Consider the following 18046-nt stretch of genomic DNA (forward strand, 5'->3'; position numbering starts at 1 on the left):
TTCTGGAAACCCAGTCGCCCTAGCCTCTTGCCCTGGGGTCCCGCACCCCCGGCCGGCCGGACCGCGTGGCAGCGCCCGGGGCTGGGGCGAGTCGAAGGGGAAGCCGTGGGCCCAGACTTCGGGCACCGAGGGAGCAGGACCTGCGCGGGGCCCGGGCCGCAGCGCCCTCTGCTGGCCACGCCTAGTGTCGGGCCCGGATTGCCTGGAGCCTAGGGAAGCGGGACCCCGCCCGCGCCTGTAAGGTGCCTTTCCCAGCCCTTGACTGGCTTCTGCCTCTTACTGCCCAAGGGCTCCCTTGGCTGCCCCTACAAGTGAGAAGGGAAGGTTTTTCCTGGGAAAGGGACAGAGGCGCGGTGGGGGAGGGAAAGGCAGAGATGGGGGCGGGGTAGATCTAGGGGCTTGGAGTTTCACAGCCCTGCCTCATGGGAATCCCAGAGTTTGAAGCCTGATTCCCAGTCCTGCCTGGCGCTCTGAACTAGCAGCAGATTGAGGGGCAGGGCCGTGGATGCACACAGCCTGGAACACTGAAGGGAAGCTGGCAGCAGCTCCCTTCAACCAGAACTCTGAAACTAGAAGTTTCAGAGTGAACGTTGTGCTGGAGTGAAGGTTTTCCCCGGGAGGGCATCAGCATCACTGCATGGGTATGAATGTGAAAGAAAGGGGACCCCTCATTCACTCAACCAGCCCAAGGTGGACCCTGGCACCCAGCATGTGTATCACAAAGTCGGACACTGGGTTTCTGAATGAGGCAGAGTGTGTGTGTGTGTGTGTGTGTGTGTGTGTGTGTGAATGACCATTCTGCCAGCTCACTCCATGACCCTGATTTCTGTTGCAGGGTCTGTGATCTGCACAGCCAGTGGTAGGTGGCACTTCCTTAGCCAGAGGCTACACGCAAGAACACTCACATTCGACCACTGTTGCAAGCATGGGCACTTGGAGGCATACTCGTGGCCATGCACACCTATCCATGTGTGTATAGGCATTCCCAAAGGGACACACAGGGACACCTACAGAAATGCCCCGCCATGGTACAACACCCACAGGAAACACATGCTTGCTCAAGAACATACACAAACTTGTGCACACAGGGGCCCGGGGCAAGTGCATGCCTAGGGGAACAGGTGTACACAGAGGGCCTTCCCGCGAGGTCATCCTGGCCCCTGAGGCACTTTGCCCAGAGTGGTCAATTACTGAGTAGATGTATGGGGACCCACACCCCCCCAAGAGAGCTCTCTCCCCAGCCTGTGAGGGGATGAGAGGGGGGACCCAGGCCATAGGACCCTAGGGCTTGGAAAGAGAGATCCCTGAGCCAGGTTCCAGACTTGGAGGGCCTCCGCTGACCTTGGACAGACCCTCAGGATGGCCTTCACCAAGCACACTAGCGGAGCCAGAGAATGGGAACTGCTGAGTCAGGGCCAGTGGATGTGAAATTGCCTCTCTGACCCCAGAACCCACTGCCCCACCCATCCCCTCATTGCTGCTTTCCCTGCAGCCTACACACACACACACACACACACCACATATAACACACACAGACTCCAGAGCATAGATGGGCAAACAGGTGTAGTGACTCACAAAGACTATCTCTCAAACCCTTATGGATGGGTGTGTGAAGGGGCTGGGGGAGATGTAAGAGTGAGCACTTACACACTCTGTGTGGTCACACACACCCCCCTCGGCTCCCTGGGCCACCCTTCCCCACCAAGGGCAGGAAAGGTCACCTGGCAGCTGCTGTGCCTCCCTGCCCCTCCCCCAGCTACAATGATGTCTCTCCCCACCCAGGTCCGAGGTTCAGACTGCTGGATGTAGTTGGGGCCCACTGCATCCAGACACCTCCCCGCAGTAGGCACCCACCCAATGTGGCCCTTCTCCCACACGCAGTCCAGTGAGGACACGCGGTGGAGGGGAATGCAGCAAACACAGCGTGCGTGCCCGTGCACACACATGCACACATGCACACAATGGGAAGCTCATCCGCCAAATTCACACGGACAACCATGAAAAGGCAGTCGCATGTCACACTCTCCCTGCCAGAGCCGACCTGGGCACCCATCTGCGTACACACACACACCGGGCAGAGGATGGCTGGGTTTGGGGGGCAGCAGGGAGGGGCGCCGACCAGGCTGCAGGATGGAGGCAGCGCGGGAGGCTGCGCAGGGAGCGAGCTGCTCTTCACAGCACAATCGCCGTCTGTTGTTATAGCAACTCAGCCCCCAAATCGTGAAACGGATATTACAGCCTCGAGAGGGGGAAGGGCGGGAGGGGGCTGAGGACAGAAGGAGGGGCAGTGTGGGGTGTGGGGGGAGTACCCAACAGGTGGCCGAGCTGCAGCTAAGAAGTAACAGTGGGAGGAGGAGGTACCCCAGGTGAGGAACAGGCCAGGGGTGTGGGGTCTCAAAGGCAAAGATGGGCTTGGGATCAAGGAACTCTGAGGGAGGGGGCTGAGGCCATTGGCATGTCCTCAGATATTGCCTGTGGTAGCTAGGTGCCTCCACCCCCAGGACACCCTGCAGTTGCTGTAGGACAAGCCTCAGCTCGGGGGAGGGGGCTGGGGGAGGTAGCCCCTACTCTCAGATGGCTGTCTAGAGTCTCCTGACCCCAGGGACAGCCTGACCCAGCTTCAGGACCTTTGGAAGACCCCCCAGCCCTGCCTTCTCACCCAGACCAGCCTTCGAAGTGGCCTTAGCCTTCCTCAGGCAGCAGTGACCCCCCCAAACCTCCATCATGCTGCAGACTCGGGAGGGAAGAGCTGGGTTAGGAGAGGCAGCCAGAGGCTGAGAGCAGGATCAATATGCATTTCCTCTGGAAGTCACTGTCCTCCCGGCTGGCAGCACCAGGGCAGGAGGGTGCAAGCCCAAGGAGTGCAGCCCCACCTGTCCCCTTCCCTCACAGCCAGCACTCGGGGCGGCCCTGTCCCTCTCGTGATTCTCTGTAGTGAGCTCCCTGTTGCTGGAAGTATTCAAGCAATGTCACCTATCAAGCAAGGGACTTTCAGCTTCAGATTGAAGGCTATGGCTCTACATGACCCCCAGGCTCAGCAATTCTACTTTCAAGTCTTAGCCCCCCAAGATTCTGGACTCCTCGAGATTCTAGACCCTCCCCAAACTCCCTGTTCTGAGGTTTTTTGGTTCTAAGCCTCTATCCCCCAGAATTTTAGTCCCCCCAAGATTCTAGCACATGAGATTCCAGATCTCCCAAGATTCTCTGACTACAGGGTTTTAGACGCCACAGTTCTAGTCCCTGTGATTTACAGGCCCCTACCCGCCACGAGGATTCTAGGCGCTGACGGTCCAGGTTAATTACACGGGCCTTTTTATTCCATCTGGAAAGTACAAATATTCACAAGAGTCTGTACAATCTTAGGGACACCATACCTGGCCCTGCCCTCAGCCACATGCTACCCTCATGCCCCTCCCCCCAGCCCCAGCCTGCTGCCTTGGCACCCCAGGCTCCCTGCTCTGGTCCAAGTCTTTTCTCCGAGGCAGGCATGAGTGCTTGATCCAGTCACAGCTGGGAAGAGAAAAGCAGAGGTTGTAAGTAAGAGCCTCCTCGCCCCCCTAAAAATGTTGGAGTCTGCCTAGCCTGGGTCATTTGGACAGAGCACCCACCCCCTCTTCCCCCGCACATTGCCCCAGCCCTGAGTGGGAAGGCTCTGGGCAGGCTACGGGGGGCTTACCATCAATTACAAGTGGATGTCAAACACGCCGTCCTCCACCGTCTGAACCTCCTCCTCTCGGATCTCTGCAGGGAGAGGGGTTGCAGGACCAACTCCTGGGCCCCTGTGCCCTGAGCAGCCCTTCCCCCCTCATCGAAGGCACCCTGCCCCATCCCAGAAGCAGAACCATCCACCAGAAATCAATTCACTGAGTGACTAAACAACCCCAACTTTTAAGGCTCTTTTTCTAAGTTTTCAGTTTGCCACAGCTTTTTCGCAGCCACAGATTTATCAGTGCAGTTTGCTTAAACATCAATTTTGTGTGTGTCTCACATTTTAGACCCCAGCACGGCTGGAAGGCTTGAAGCAAATGGTTTTATCTTTTCTATTTTGGGGAACTTATGCCCTGTGCCTGCCTCTATTTTTGAAGACTCATGCCAATTTTAACGGTTGTGGTCAACTACCTTACACCCCAGTTTAACATGGTTTGTTCAGAGTGTTCTCAGCAAAATAATCATTTGAGGAACTGTCATTCAGAAAACTGACCTATAACCACCAATGACTCCAAGAGAGCTGCTGAGAGATTTGGGGGCAATGGACTTTTCTCAGAATAGCCTCCAAAACAGCCAAAAAGGGAAATACAGGCAAATGGTTTAAAAAATTCCTTCTCCAAGCCCATTGTCAATCCCCCTAACAAAATAAGAGTGCAAATGGAATCTTGAAGTCTCTTTCGCTTTTACTGTTTTTATTCATGAGTCTCTGCCCTCATCAGCCTCAAAGTATTGAGGGCTCCCTGGTTACCTCCTGGCACCCTTATCTGTCCAGCCCTCCTCTATCACCTCCCCCAAATAAGACAATTACAAACTCTGGAATGGTTTCCACCCTGGAAAAGTTTCCATACTTTGCCGCCACGGGCCTGCCTCCCTCTCTCCCTCCCTCCACAGGCCAGTCCAGAAAGGGACCCCTCTTACCTGGAGGCCGGGAGCCTCGTCTGCCAGGGCGGGGCAGGGAGAAGCTGAAGGCCCGATGGTGGGTATGTGTGGGCGAGGGAGAGGGTGCAGACCCCTCCAGACTCATACTCTGGGCCCGGCGCCGGCACTCAACTGACAGGCGATCCTTGCACTGCTTATGGCAGTTCACACCACAGGCTGGGGAGGCAGATGGGCAGCCCAGCCAGGTCCACTGGTCAGACCACTCATCCCACTCTGCAGGCCTGCACTTCTCCCCGGGGCCCTTTGCTCCTAAGCAGCTGCCCCACCAAAACAAGAGCTTCCCTTCCAAACGCTTTCTTCATCCTCCTTGCCAGTCTGCGCCCTCTCCAAAGCTCCCCATTTCTGGGCAGCTGCCTCACCAAAATAAAAACCCTGGGTTTTTTTGTTTTTTGGCCACGCTGCAAGAGACGTGAGATCTTACTTCCCTGATTAGAGATGGAACCTGCGCCCCCTGCAGTGGAAGCAGAGTCTTAACCCCTGGACCACCAGGGAAGTCCCAATCAAACCAAGTTAAAGGCTACCCCCTTTCACATCAATCAGCATGCCTCTCTGGCCCTAAGGTACTTTATTTACTCCTTGACAATTGCCCCGCCAAAATAAGACTCTCCATCCAGATAGTAACTCTTTCCCCCAAAACAGCCCAGCAGCCCTGCAACTCCATCTCACCTCGGCATTTGAGACCCTGCTTGTAGATGCCCAGGATCTGAAATAGAGGAGGGGGGCGTGGTAGGGGGAGCGGTTTAGAGGGCATGACTCTTCCTTTCTATGGACAGGGACTGGAACCGACCCTTTCTGGAGCCTTAGGCCCCTCAGGGTTTGGTTCAGACCGGCAAGAGGAGAGGCAGGTGAAATTAAGGTTCTCCTGGATTGAGAAGGCTCCGGCAGGGGGCGGGGCCAGAAGGGAGGGCGGGGCGGGGTGGAACCTGGCCGGTGCTGTTGCCGCGTGGCTTGGGCGGGGGCTCACCAGGGCCTTGCAGTGGCGGCAGGCGACCGGGCGCAAGGAGTTGCTCTCGTGGAAGTTGTGTACGAAGCCCATGCGGCCGCCCAGCATAGAGCTGGAGCGCAGAAAGTAGGAGACCATCTCCTCCTTGCTGATGCAGCCGTCCCTGTCCGGGGGAAGTCGGGGGAGGGCCTCAGCTCCGGGGGACTTCACTGGGACCACCCACCACCAGCTTAACCCAGCTGAACCCTACTCGGAAAAGCCCTACCAAATTAAAGGTCATCACGGGACTCCTGACTTTTGACCTTCCGTGCGTGAAACAGAAAAAGCACCAGACTTGGAGTCCGGCAGATGTAGTAGCAGCTTCTAACTAGCTGTGTGGTCTTGGGCTAGTCACTTGCCCTAGGTTTCCTCTCTGGAAAAATGGGGGTCATAATTCCTGCCTACCCACTTCACAGAGCTGGTGTGTAAACTAAAATTGCCCTGCACTTTCCCGTGGGCTTATCAGCTTCTGTTTCCCAAAATGAGCTCTATGGAACACCGGTTGGGATTCCTGAGTCAAGAGCTCTCTGGTGAGTTTGGGGACCAGGTAAGATTGGGAAAAGCTGCACCTGTCTCACTCCTGTGGAATCCTGCCAGACAGGTAATCTGGGGCTTCCCACAGAACCCTCTTTTCATCTATTCAGGTATTTTAGGGAAAGAGTCAGCACTGTGCTCTGGAGATAGAACTCAGTTCTAATTTGGGCTCTATTTCTGTGTGACTTCTTCACTGTGCCTCGATTTCCTCTTCAATAAATAGGGACAATGATAGTTCCTGCATCTCAGAGGGGTTTGAGTAAGAGTTGAATGAGATAGGCACACGAAGCATTGACTAATAGGTGCTAATAGCTAATAGGTGCCAGGCCACTGGGAGATATTTCTGTCAGAGGGGGGCCTTTATCAGAAACTCCTGCCTATTAGTATTTGGGTGGTCCAGGTGGTCCTTCAAATCAGTGGCACATTGGGACAACTGACCATCTCAAAAATATAAACTTAGGCTCCTGTCTCATACTGTGCATGAAAACTAAATTCCCGCTAAATTGAAGACAATTAATGTAAAAAAATAAAATTCTCAAAGTATCTGAACAGGCCTAAGAGAAGAATTTTGTCATCTGGAGGGGATAATAGCCCTTCTACACATAACACAAACCCGAGAAGCCATAAAGGAAAAGACTGACATATTGAGCACACATTTTTAAAAAATTTTATATGGAAAAGGACAACATAAATGACAGACTGCGAAAAAATATTTTGCAAACATATTCAACACCAAGGGTTAATATCCATTAACAGAGAAATCAATGAGCAAGACTCACAAACCCAGTGGAATAATGGACAAAGAACACGAACAGGCAATTAACAGAAGAAATAGAAGTGGCCGATAAACATAGGAAGGTATCCTACCCCCACTAATATTAAAGAAATGCAAATATAACCAAGACACCATTTGCCAATTAGACTGGCAAAATTATAAAGCTTATTATAGCATCCACTGTTGGCAAGGAAGTTGAGAAATGGGCTCTTGTTCACTGCTGATGGGGGTGCAAGCTGGCACAACCTTGCCTGAGGTCACTTTGGCAGTCTCTCTCCTAATTTAGAATGTGCATATCTTTTGATCCAATTATCCCACTTCTAGGAATTTCTCCTACAGAAATAGTGGCCCGAGTGCATGAGTACAATGTTCACAGCAGCATAGCGGATATTAATAGCGAAAAACTGGGAACAGTCTACATGTCCATCAGCAGGAGAATGGGGAGGCAGATGATGGCCCCGCCACCCAGTGTAATACTCTGCAGCTGTTCTAAAGAATGAGGTAGTTCTGCCTGAATTGGCCTGGAAAGATGTCCATGATGAGGGTTTAAGTGGAAAACAAAAGTAAAAAAGAAAAAACACAAAGCGTGCGATTATGTCAAGACAGTGATTTAAAAACAAAAACAAACAAATAAAAAAACCCTGAGAACCCTACTGCCACAAAAACCTAGATGCTGGTTTAACTATATCCAAAATTGTTTTAAATGTACAGGAGAGTTTGCAAGAAATGGACACTCCCAAGTTGCAGAAACAGAGATCTTCAAATTGAGGCAGTGAGTTGGGACCTGATGGTACAGCTGCCCCAGGAGCCAGGTGCTGGGTTTTGATACCTGCCTGGGATCTGCAGGAGGTGGGGAATTAAGGCTGAGATGCCTGCATGAAGCTGGAGCCTTGAACGCCTCCAAGGGCTGTGCTGTGCTTAGTCGCTCAGTCATGTCTGACTCTTGTGACCCCAGGGACTGTAGCCCACCAGGCTCCTCTATCCATGGGGCTTCTCCAGGGAAGAATACTGGAGTAGGTTGCCATGCCCTCCTCCAGGGGATCTTCCCAACCCAGGGATAGAACCCAGGTCTCCCGCATTGCAGGCAGATTCTGAGTCACCAGGGAAGCCCCTGCAAGGGCTTCACCCACCCTAAAAAGTGTGGTCTGGAAAAAAATCCACACCACCCAGGGGGGTGATTTGTTTTCAACTGAGAAAACTGTCTTCAACTATTGTTCTCAATTCTGGGAGGAGAAACAAAGTAACTATAATGCTAGAACTAGATTTATACCATAATCCCTCTTGCCTGTGAAACAGACACAAACAAATTATCTTACCAGTTTGCACCCATGCATGGAAAAGATTGGAGAGATACAGGCATTGCCACACCAGTAATGTTGCTAACATAGTTACTACTGACAACCTCTTAAGTGGGAAAGAAGGAAGGGAATTTTCGCTTCTTACCTTACACACTTCATTCACTATAAATCTATTTTACTACCTGGATTTTTTTTAACCATGGATTTTTACAATACAAAAAGAGGCACAGTTTTTTGAAATCTGGATAACATTAAAAAGTCAACTTGGGATGGACTATAAATTTTGATTGGAATTTTGTCTGCTCAGCAAAACAGGGGTGAGAACACGATTTCAGGGGGACACGTATAACCTACTTTGTCCAAATTGTCGGCATGTGAGTTGGTGATAAGCAAGTGGGTGCTGCGAGTTACAGGCCTTTCTTATCTATTCATTAAGACATGCTACCCAGGAGTTCAGCTTGCCCACACTTTTTCTCGGCTGTGAGTCCCACAAATAAAGTGGCATTTATGTAGCAAGAGTCCCCAGGAAGCCACAGTCTTTGCAAGATTCAGGTGGAGATGCCCCCCACACTCCGGCTCTTCGGTCTGAATGAGCAAGGTAACCCTGAGCCTCCACAGCTGGCAGCCTCCCAGAAAAAAAGAGCCCCTCCCCACATGGGTGGCTTCCCCTGCCAAGATCATCTGGTTCAATGGCCTCATCCTTCTCAGGAGGAAGCTAAAACCCAAGGGGAAATGAACCTGCCTTCCCTCTGCCCCTGCCCCCAGGCCTCTCACTGGTTCTGGTCGAGGTCCCCAAAGGCGCTGAGATAAGGAAAATTCCCACGGATGATCTGGAACTCCTCCTGTGAGATGTGGCCGTCCCCATCAACGTCAAAGTTCCGGAACACAGACTGAAGTACACAGAGGGACATGTGGGGGGGAGCGGGGAGGGTTAAAGGGGCCTTGGCCCATCCTGCCCACACTCCCAGTCCGAGTTAGGAAGCCTGGGCATCTAAGAGGCGGGCAGCTGTCTCTCCTCCCCACCACCTCCCTTTTCCATACCCCCGTCCCAAGCCCGCCCATCAGCTGCACCCCGTGCCTTCTGTCAACCGAGCATTGGCCCCTGAGCCCGGCACCGGTGGTGGTTCCCAGGGCAGTGACCTGGTCAAGCCAGCCTTGGCTGACCACTACGGACCTGTCCCCCCCGCCTGTCCCACAGGCTCCGGAGCTGGTGGTGCTGGAGTCTCACCTCCACCATCTTCTCAATGTGCTCCACCATGATCGCCTGATCCAGCTTGGGTTTGGCAGCCGAGGTCCACTCCTCCAGCACCGGGGGCCGGGGAGGTGGCGTGCAGGTGGTGGGGCTGGTTGGCTGTGGAAATGGTCAAGGCTGAGCGAGAGCCAGAGGTGAGGGAGCCCAGGACCCAGTGGAGGAGAGAGGGGGCAAGCTCTGGGCACAAGGAAGCCTGCCCGACAAGCAGGATGGGTGAGGTAACCTCTAAGCCTGGGAGGGCCGAGGTGAGGGAGGAAGAGGATGGGCTAAGTGGGTATGCAGTGGCTCCCGCCCTCACCGAGGACTTGGAGCGCGGTTCCCGCTGCAGGGACAGCTGATAGAGCTCATCCTCTGTCTGATATTGATCCAAAGACACCTGGGGAAAAAAAAGACTAATTCAAAGACACCTGGGACACACCAGTCTGATCACACCCACTGACCTGTGCTGCTCTCAGGAGCCCAACGCCCAGAACCCAGACCTCCAGGTCTACCTGAGGGTCACAGCCCAGCCGTGAGCCTGGCCCAGAAGCTAGACTGAGGACCAAGGCCAGCTCGGAACACACCCCAGCAACCACACGCCAGCCCAGCACACAGCCCAGAACCCACAGCTTGGCCCCAGACCTTGAAGACAATGTGCTGCTAAGATCTCAGCCAAGAATTCAGGTCACAACCCAGCTGAGAGCTCTGAAATCCCCCCTCCCAACACAGCACCCAACCCAGCAACCAGATTCCAGCTCAGCTTTCAATTCCCCAGTCCAGCCCAGAGCCTAGAAACAGGTTAAGACTTCACACCAAATGGTCAAACCTGAGCTCCGGCCCAAAGATTAGAACCCAGTCCAGATGTGGACTAGAACCCAACTCCTACCCCAGAGCTCAAGTCCAAGACCAAGCCTAGAACTTCAGAGCTCAGGGGAGCTTGTTTAAGAGCCACCCCTGGGGAATTCCCTGGTGGTCCAGTGGTTAAGACTCCACATTTTCTCTGCTGAGAGTGCGGGTTCAATCCCTGGGCAGGGAACTAAGATCCTGCAAAATGTGTGGGGCAGCCAAAAAGTAAAAACAAAATAAAATAAAAGCCACCCCTCTACCCAGAACCCAGAGTTTAATCTCAAACGTTGAACGTAACCCACTGCTAGGAACTCAACCCAGGGCTCAAGCCCAGCCTCAAGCCCTCATGCCAGCCTCAGGGGTCCACAGCCCCATCCAGAGCTTGGAACCCCCCTCCGAGGTCACCCCAACCCGGGGCCCAGGCTGGGTCTCGGCTCCGCGACCAGAAGTGAGAGCCCTAGGCCAAGCCCGCAGGACCAGGGGCCCGGCCCCTCACCATCAGCAGGCTCAGCAGGTCAGGGTTGGCTTGCACCGGGGGCCGGAGGCTGGTCACCATGGCCAGCTCCTCCAGGATACTGAAGAGCTGCTTCATCTTGGCCCCATTGAGTCGGGTCCGAGCAGGGTCCAGCCAATCCGGCAGCGCCAGCTGCAGGGCCACCAGGTCCTTGAGGTGAACACCCAGGATGGGGAAGCGGAAACCCACGCAGGCCGCCAGCCGGCGCCGGTAGTTGCCATAGTTGCCGGTGGCCGTCACCAGCTCTGTCAGACCTTCCCAAAGCTGGGGGGCAAAGGGCAGAGAGTCACACACACACACACACACACACACACATCACGTCCACAGGCTCAACTCGCCTTTCCCTGCCCAGCCCTGGAAACGTGGGAGAGCCTGAGCAGAGTCAGGGATGGGTGAAAGGTCAAAAGCCTCCCTCCTGTCCCCCAAGGCTGACTCCCTTAGCCCCTGGCAATCAGAATTCATAGGTCATGAGTCCAAAGGGGCACCCACTACCAAATAACACACCTCTCCAGCAGTCCTGGGCACAGATTATCAACATTTAATAGAGGAAACTGAGGCTCACGGAGGCAGAGCAGTGCAGGACAAAGATTTCCAAGAATGTACTTAGCGGTGTCATTCCTAACAGCCCAAACTGGAACGACCTCAAATGTTCAACAGTAGAGGAGATACACAAATCGAGTGGACAAAAATATTATACGGCAATGGAGACGAATGAACAATTGCTGCGCAAAGCAGAATGTATGAAAGAAGGAAGAAATAAAATAACATACACAACACGATTTCATTTATAAGAAGCTCAAAAACAGACAACAAAATACCCACGTGGCTTTGAGATGCATACACAGGTGGTAAAGCCATCAAGAAAAGGAAAGTCGGGGATTCCCCGGTGGCCCAGTGGTTATGCCTTTGCCCTTCCACTGCAGGGAGCACAAGTTGGGGAACTAAGATCCCACAGGCTGTGCTGTGTCGTCAAAATAAATAAGTAAATATTTTTTTAAAGAAAAGGAGGTCATCATCCTTAGGAAGGTCATGACGTTGGTTACCTCTGATGAGGAGGGAGTTACGCTCTAAGGGCTGGGAGCTTCAGAGGCTGGCAATGTTCTACTTCTTGACCTATCTTCTTCCTAGTTTTTTTTAAACTGTGAAGGCTTCCCTGATAGCTTAGTTGGTAAAGAAAATGCCTACAATGCAGAAGACCCTGGTTCGGGAAGATCCCCTGGCAAAGGGATAGGCTACCCACTTCAGTATTCTTGGTCTTCCCTTGTGGCTCAGCTTTGATCCCTGGGTCGGGAAGATCCCCTGGAGAGGGATCTGTACACGTGTTTTCTAGACTTGTCTATATGTATGGTACCAGATATGTGTGTTTTTTTTTTTTTAACAATAAAATAGGAACTTCCCAAGTGGTCCAGTGATTAAGACTCTGGGCTTCCACTTCAGGGGGCACAGGATCAATCTTTGGTCAGGGAAGTAAGATCCCACATGCTTCACAGCATGGCCAGTAAAATAAAATAAGCAGGAGAAGAGAAAAGCATGAGCTTTGAAGTTCAGCACATCCGTGAGCCTCCTCTCTCTGCCAGCTTTCATTGTGCAGCCTGGGAAAGGGCTGAATCCCCAGCCTCAGTTTCCTCATTTATCAGATGAAGAGGGAGTGACCAGTCCCCAGCTGGGCTGGGAGTTCTCACGAGGCCAGCCCTAGGAAGGCTGTTCCCCGGACCCCAGGGTCTCAGGCACCTTGATGGTCTCCGGGCTCACGTGGCTGTGGGTCTCCTTGAGGCGGGAGATGGAGCTGTGGCTCAGGCCCCCGACCACTGCCATCAGCGTGTTGAAATTCTGCAGGTGCAGGAGTTCCTGGGGGATAAATGGGGAGAGAGGAGGCAGTGAGTCACTGAATGGGCCCAGAATTTGGCCCAGCTTTTCTGGGAAAGATCTGGCAGTGGGTTAGGGGAAAGAGGGACTCGGCCCTACGGGGGTGATTGGGGGAGTTGGGGGTGGGGGAGGGGCGGGCACCTCTGCCACGTGGACGAAGTGTGTGATGACCACTGCCCGCTGCGGGGCTGTGGGCTTGCTGAGAATCATCAGCTGCACCCACTGCGACACACTGTTGAAGAGGGAGATGAATCGCTCCAGGACAGGGTTGTCCACCGTGCAGCCATGAGTCACGAAACTGTGATAATCCTGGAACTGGGGGCGCAGGGCCTTCAGCACCCAGTGCCCCGCCCCCTGCCGCTCACCAATGGCTGTTCCTCCCCCTCCAGCTGCCCTTTGGTAGTTACCCTGTAGTCCTAGATCCCGCCCTGTGACCCCGTCCTTCCTGGCACCCCCTCCCCAGCCCACACCCGACTCTTGACTGAAAGCCCCCGCACCAGGATCTTGCAGAAGGAGCGATATTCCAAGTAGGTGAGATGTGCCGCCAGCTCCAAGGGCTCCAGGTGGTCAAACAGCAGGGACATCTTGCGCTTCTTCTGTTCCACGGGGTTCCGCTGGGTCACCTGCCGCTTCCACTTGTAGGTGGGGCTGGGGGACAGGACAGGGGCAGTGAGTCCTTTGCCGGAGATGCCCCAGCCCTCGTTGCCCCACACTCATGCCACTCAAGTTCACTGCGAGACACTGGGCAGGACACTGATGTCCCCTGTCCTATCAAAACTCTCCTGCCATCTTCCCCTGGCGTCATGCCCTCCACACAGATTTATGGAAGACCTAACTCTGTGCCAGGCACTGTGCCAGGCGCTGGGGTTACAGAGATGAGCAAGACACAGCTCCTGCCCGCGAGGAGCTCACAGTCTACTGGAGGAGACAGACACAGACGAACACAGCACAGCGTGGCGTGTGTGCGGGGGTCTTCGCGCCAGGGGTCTGCCCAAAGTGTCACCAAAGGACAGAGGCGGCAATGACAAATTCGGCCCTGGAAGAGCCCACAGACACTCCACACTTGTCTTGATAACATGGAGAAGGCTGCCAGGGGACATGAACAAATTGCAATGGTGGGAATGGATGCAGGGGCTGTGGAAGAGTGAGGGAACGCTGGGGGCTGCAGGAGGAGGCGCTTGGTGGGGGCGGGGGGCTGTGGAAGATGCAGGGGGAATGCCAAACTGGCCTGAGACTGTGAAAGGCCTTAATCCCCAGCCGAGGCATTCTGAAGAAGACGGGGGGAGCCACAGGAAGTTGTCCAGCAAGAGTAACATGACCCTCACACCACTGCATTCAACGAATGTTTATTAAGAGCAAATGGTGCGGGATGCTGAACACCCCTCCCAGACCTGCGAGCACCCCCTACCCCACGCACACGTTCTCAATGTCGATGAGGCTGCTGTGCCGGCGATTCCCTTCTTGATCTAGCAGAGCCTTCAGCTCCTTGATCTGCTCAGCAAGCTCAGGATTCAAGTCAAACTCCGCTGGGAATGCTGAGATCCAGTACCTGGTGGAGGTTCAGAGTCACCCGGGGCAGCCCTTCCCCCACCCCCCCCAGGATGGTCGTTCCCCCAAAGAGGGGGAGAGGGCCTCAGACTGTGATCCCCCTCACCCAGCTCTTTCCTTCCCCACCCTCATTGGGCAGATCAGAAAACAGGGACCAGGCAGAGCCAGGAAGGGGCAAGCCTGCGGCAGCACACCCACCATGGACAGAGCCCGGTTCAAACCCACATGACCAGCTCCCAGAACATGCTATTTCTACTCCTTCAGGCCAGTCAGAAGCCTAAGGGAAGGGAGCAGAGGAGGGGCCAGAGCCCCAAGAGGAAGACTCACCTGACCAGGTGGCATGTTTTCACCTGCAGTGAGCTGGAGTTGTCCTTCCGGGATTGTTGGTAGGTGAAGGAGAGTTAAGGAAAACAAGGATGGAGGCTTACTCTAGAAAAGGAGGCAGGGGATGGGACCCAAGCTCCACGGGGAGGCGGAGGGCAGGGCCTAGTTCTAGAAGAAATCTGCGGGATGGTGTCTGGCGTGGGGCAGGGCCCAAGCTCTGGAAAGGGGAGGAAGGCAGAGGTGAGCTATGAGCCTTGGGGGGGCACCTGGGTAGAATGGAGGTCAGGCTAGGAGCAGGACCTGGGTTCTGGAAGAGAAGCAAGAGGCGGGACCTGGGCTGGGAGTAGGGACCGGTCCTAGGCTGTGGGGAAGAGACAGCAAGGCCGAGGTTAGGGAGAGGGGGAGGGGCCTTAGTTCTAAGGGGAGGGTAGGGGCGGGGCTTTGGGCCCAGCAGAAGCCTGGGCCCATCCTGAATCCTATGATGTGGGGGCGGCCCAGGTCTAGCAGCGAGGCCCATCCTCTGCCCGGGCTGGGCAGCGGGGCTCGCTTACGGACTCGGACTGCAGGGCCCTTGGAGAAGTCGGCGAAGGATATATGTGGAGCAGTTTGGCCGCCAGCTGAGAGGAAGGGATGTACCAGGGGTGCATCATAAGGAACATGCGCACCAGCTGCGGGTCCCGCACCTTCCCGGAGTCATCTAACTCCGAGGGGCCAAAGAGAAGCGGGTTGACACTTCGTCTCGAGGCTGTGGTCCCTACAGGTCCCTACCCTGCAGCCTGCTGGATGTGGCTCCCGGCCGCCTCCTATTTCCCAGGGCTCCGAAACCAAGAGGCGGATTATAAAGAAAAAGTGGGGTGGAAGGGGGATAAAGGCAGGATCCGAGGAACCGGGGGATAGGAGCAGTCTGAGCCGGGCCTGAGTCCGGAGGGGAACCAGCTGGGGCGGAAGGAGCCTGGGTTCCCCGGGGTCAAGAATCCAGAGGTCATTTCCTGAGCGCTTAGGGAAGGGGCACCCCTTCACCACCCCACCACATCAGCCGGAAACAGCTCCCAGGCCGAGATAGCGAGTGCCTCCGGATCCCCCGGGGAGACAGATAATTCTCCTTAAGTGTTAGAGTCCGGGGACCCCGCCATCCCTCCCTTCAAAGCCGGCATACTAGGGAAGGGAAACATTTTCTCTTTCTGCAGCATGTGGACCTCTCCGCCCTGCGATGAAAGGGAGATTTTCGCTAAAGAGGCTGCAGGATCCAGGCTGGGTGGGTCCAGGGCCGAGATCTGCCCAGGGAGGCAGGGGTCCCGGCTCAGGCTGGGTGTGTCCTCCCGTGCCACTCACCAAAGGCTTCGATGCAACCACGGAGCAGCTCCTCCACCGTGCAGCCCTTGTCCAGGTCCAAGGTGCCCGCCATGGCCGCCGGCGCGGGTAGGCTCGGCCGAGCTGCGCTCCGGGAGCCTCCCACGGGGCTCGGACCGGACCCCTGTCCCGAGAGTGAGAGGCAGAGCCGGAGTCGGCGGAGGCGCGGGCCGGCGGAGCGGCCCCGAGGGTAGAAACGGGGCGGGGCGGGCACGCCCCCTGCTGGGCAGGGGCGGAGTCGTTCCCCCCGCGGCCACGCCCCGGGGTTAAACGGTCTGGCCCGGGATGGTGCAACCCACCAGTTGGGAAATGAACTGGCCAAGAAGCTTCCGGCCCACCCTGGGAGCCGCGGGAGGGCCGAGGGACTCCCCGGGGATGGTCGGTGTCCCAGTCGCCCTCTCTGTAGGCCCTCTCTTTTCCTCACGTCCTCTCCCCAGAGGCACCTGCAGCACCCCGCAGCTCAGTTCTGCGCCCCCTCCCGCTTCCCTCCCTCCACAGCTTCCCTTCCCCCGCAGGGTTATTTTGGGAACCCAGAGCCTGAGGGGACCTCAGAGGAATTTCTCCCTGGGATGAGAAGGCGGGAGGAACCCAGGCGTCCTGCCCGCGTCGCCCCCTCCCGGGCTCCCGGGAAGAGGAGGCGGGGCTGCGGCAGCCCCCAGGGGCCTGCCCTCGGGGAGGCGGGCTGGGGTGGAGAGGAACATTCCAGGGAGCGGGGAGTGGGGGTGGGAGAAGAGGGGCGGAGGGGGGAGCCCCTGCGGCCCGGAGGCGTAAGCGGGAAGCCTGGGCCTGGGAACCGCGCGCTCCCGAGCCACCGCCTCCGTGAAGGCCCCAAGGGTCCCGGCTCAGCCGTTTCGCAGGCCCTCTTCATCCCCAGCCTCTGACGCAGACCGCCCGTACTGCACAGTCGAACTGGGGGCACACACAGGCCGTCCCCACTTGGGCAGAGTGGGGTGCCCAGAAGGGGGCGCTAGCGCCGTGGAGGGTGGAGTGCCCCTGTTGGACTCCACCAGCAACTCCAGTCACTGGCGGGGATTTACGCACCCAGGCGCAGACACACTCACTCCGCACCCCAGGCCAGGACCCACATCGGGGTGCAAGAATGCCTGAGGTTCCCAAAGAGCCGGGCCTCAGGCAATTACCTCCCATCCTCTCTCTCACTCACCCAATGGCACCCCACACCCCCGCACACCTGAACGAAGGAACCCGCGGGCACAGTGGGTAGTCCTCTACCCCAGAAAGCAAACCCGTTGAAGGGGCTGGCTTCCGGCCGTGCAGCTCACTACACCAGACCAGCCTGGAGTTCCGAGGCCACGGCAGCGCTGACATCCGCACACGTGTGCGCACACTCAAGACAGTGCACCTACACGCATGTACACTCTCCCACACATGCACACGCCCGGTGGGTGCGCACACACGCCCACTCCAACCCCCGCCCCCTTCATCTGCGATCCAGGGCCGGCCCTGCGGCCCCAACGACCTGACAGCCCTCGCCCCAGGACACTGGCAAAGCCTTGCCCCACACAAGGTCCCCAGCCCATACAATACTCCCCCGGGCAGGGGGTGAGGAGCGAGGGGGCTTCTCTATGGAGTTCTCTGGTATACTTTTCCTAGGAGCCACCCAGAGGCATCCCGCCCGGCTCGGCCGCTTCCTCCCTATGTGACCTTGAGAGTTACTCGGCCTCTCGGAGCCTCGGTTTTCTCATCTGTCAAATGGGGGGTTCGCCGAGGACGGTCCCGCTGAGACGTGGCTAGGAAGACCCGGGTGCGCCGCGGACACCGCCCCCTCCCGCGGTTGTCCAGGGGGCTTTGGATCTCTCGGTAGGTCCCTCCCACCCCCGACCCGGGCTACAGACTCCCCACCGACCAACCCACCCGCCGCCCCCAACCCTTCTGCGCTGTCCTCGGGGGCCCCTAGGGGCCGGGCCTCCTCTGCCCCGCGCCCCGCCCGCGCTCGCTCACTCACACTTGGGACCCCGCGGCAAGGAGCCCGCACCCGGCCCGGCAGGCGCCACCTCCGTGCGCTCCCGCCCGCCGACCTCGCTGCGGCTGCGGCTCCCGCCCGCTCTCCACGCCGCTGCCCGGCTCCCCGCCGCCCCGCCCCCGCGCCGCGGCCGCCCCCTCCCCTCTCCTC

General features: G+C 56.6%; 1 protein-coding gene across 4 annotated transcripts; it reads right to left on the reverse strand.

Annotated features, from left to right (window-relative positions):
• Positions 1-3291: 3291 nt before the first annotated feature.
• RASGRP2 (RAS guanyl releasing protein 2) lies at positions 3292-18030 on the reverse strand. 4 transcript variants are annotated; one of them, XM_044943676.2, is made up of 17 exons: positions 17879-18030; positions 15898-16039; positions 15160-15266; positions 14569-14631; positions 14111-14242; positions 13191-13341; positions 12835-13008; positions 12559-12675; positions 10810-11091; positions 9787-9864; positions 9465-9587; positions 9011-9126; positions 5612-5753; positions 5314-5350; positions 4627-4803; positions 3677-3741; positions 3292-3510 (listed from the first exon to the last, which is right to left on the reverse strand). In XM_044943676.2, exons 3-16 carry the CDS (start codon positions 15222-15224, stop codon positions 3683-3685), a joined length of 1716 nt encoding a protein of 571 aa, XP_044799611.2. In that variant the 5' UTR covers positions 15225-15266; positions 15898-16039; positions 17879-18030; the 3' UTR covers positions 3292-3510; positions 3677-3682. The 4 variants fall into 4 exon arrangements, with proteins under 4 accessions (XP_044799611.2, XP_025142403.2, XP_025142402.3 ...); XM_025286618.3 differs by having other exon boundaries at positions 15160-15262; positions 17879-18008; XM_025286617.3 differs by lacking the exon at positions 17879-18030 and adding an exon at positions 17105-17751.
• Positions 18031-18046: the final 16 nt, after the last annotated feature.

The sequence above is a fragment of the Bubalus bubalis genome, chromosome 5 (genome assembly GCF_019923935.1).
Source record: "Bubalus bubalis isolate 160015118507 breed Murrah chromosome 5, NDDB_SH_1, whole genome shotgun sequence".
Taxonomy (NCBI): Eukaryota; Metazoa; Chordata; class Mammalia; order Artiodactyla; family Bovidae; genus Bubalus; species Bubalus bubalis.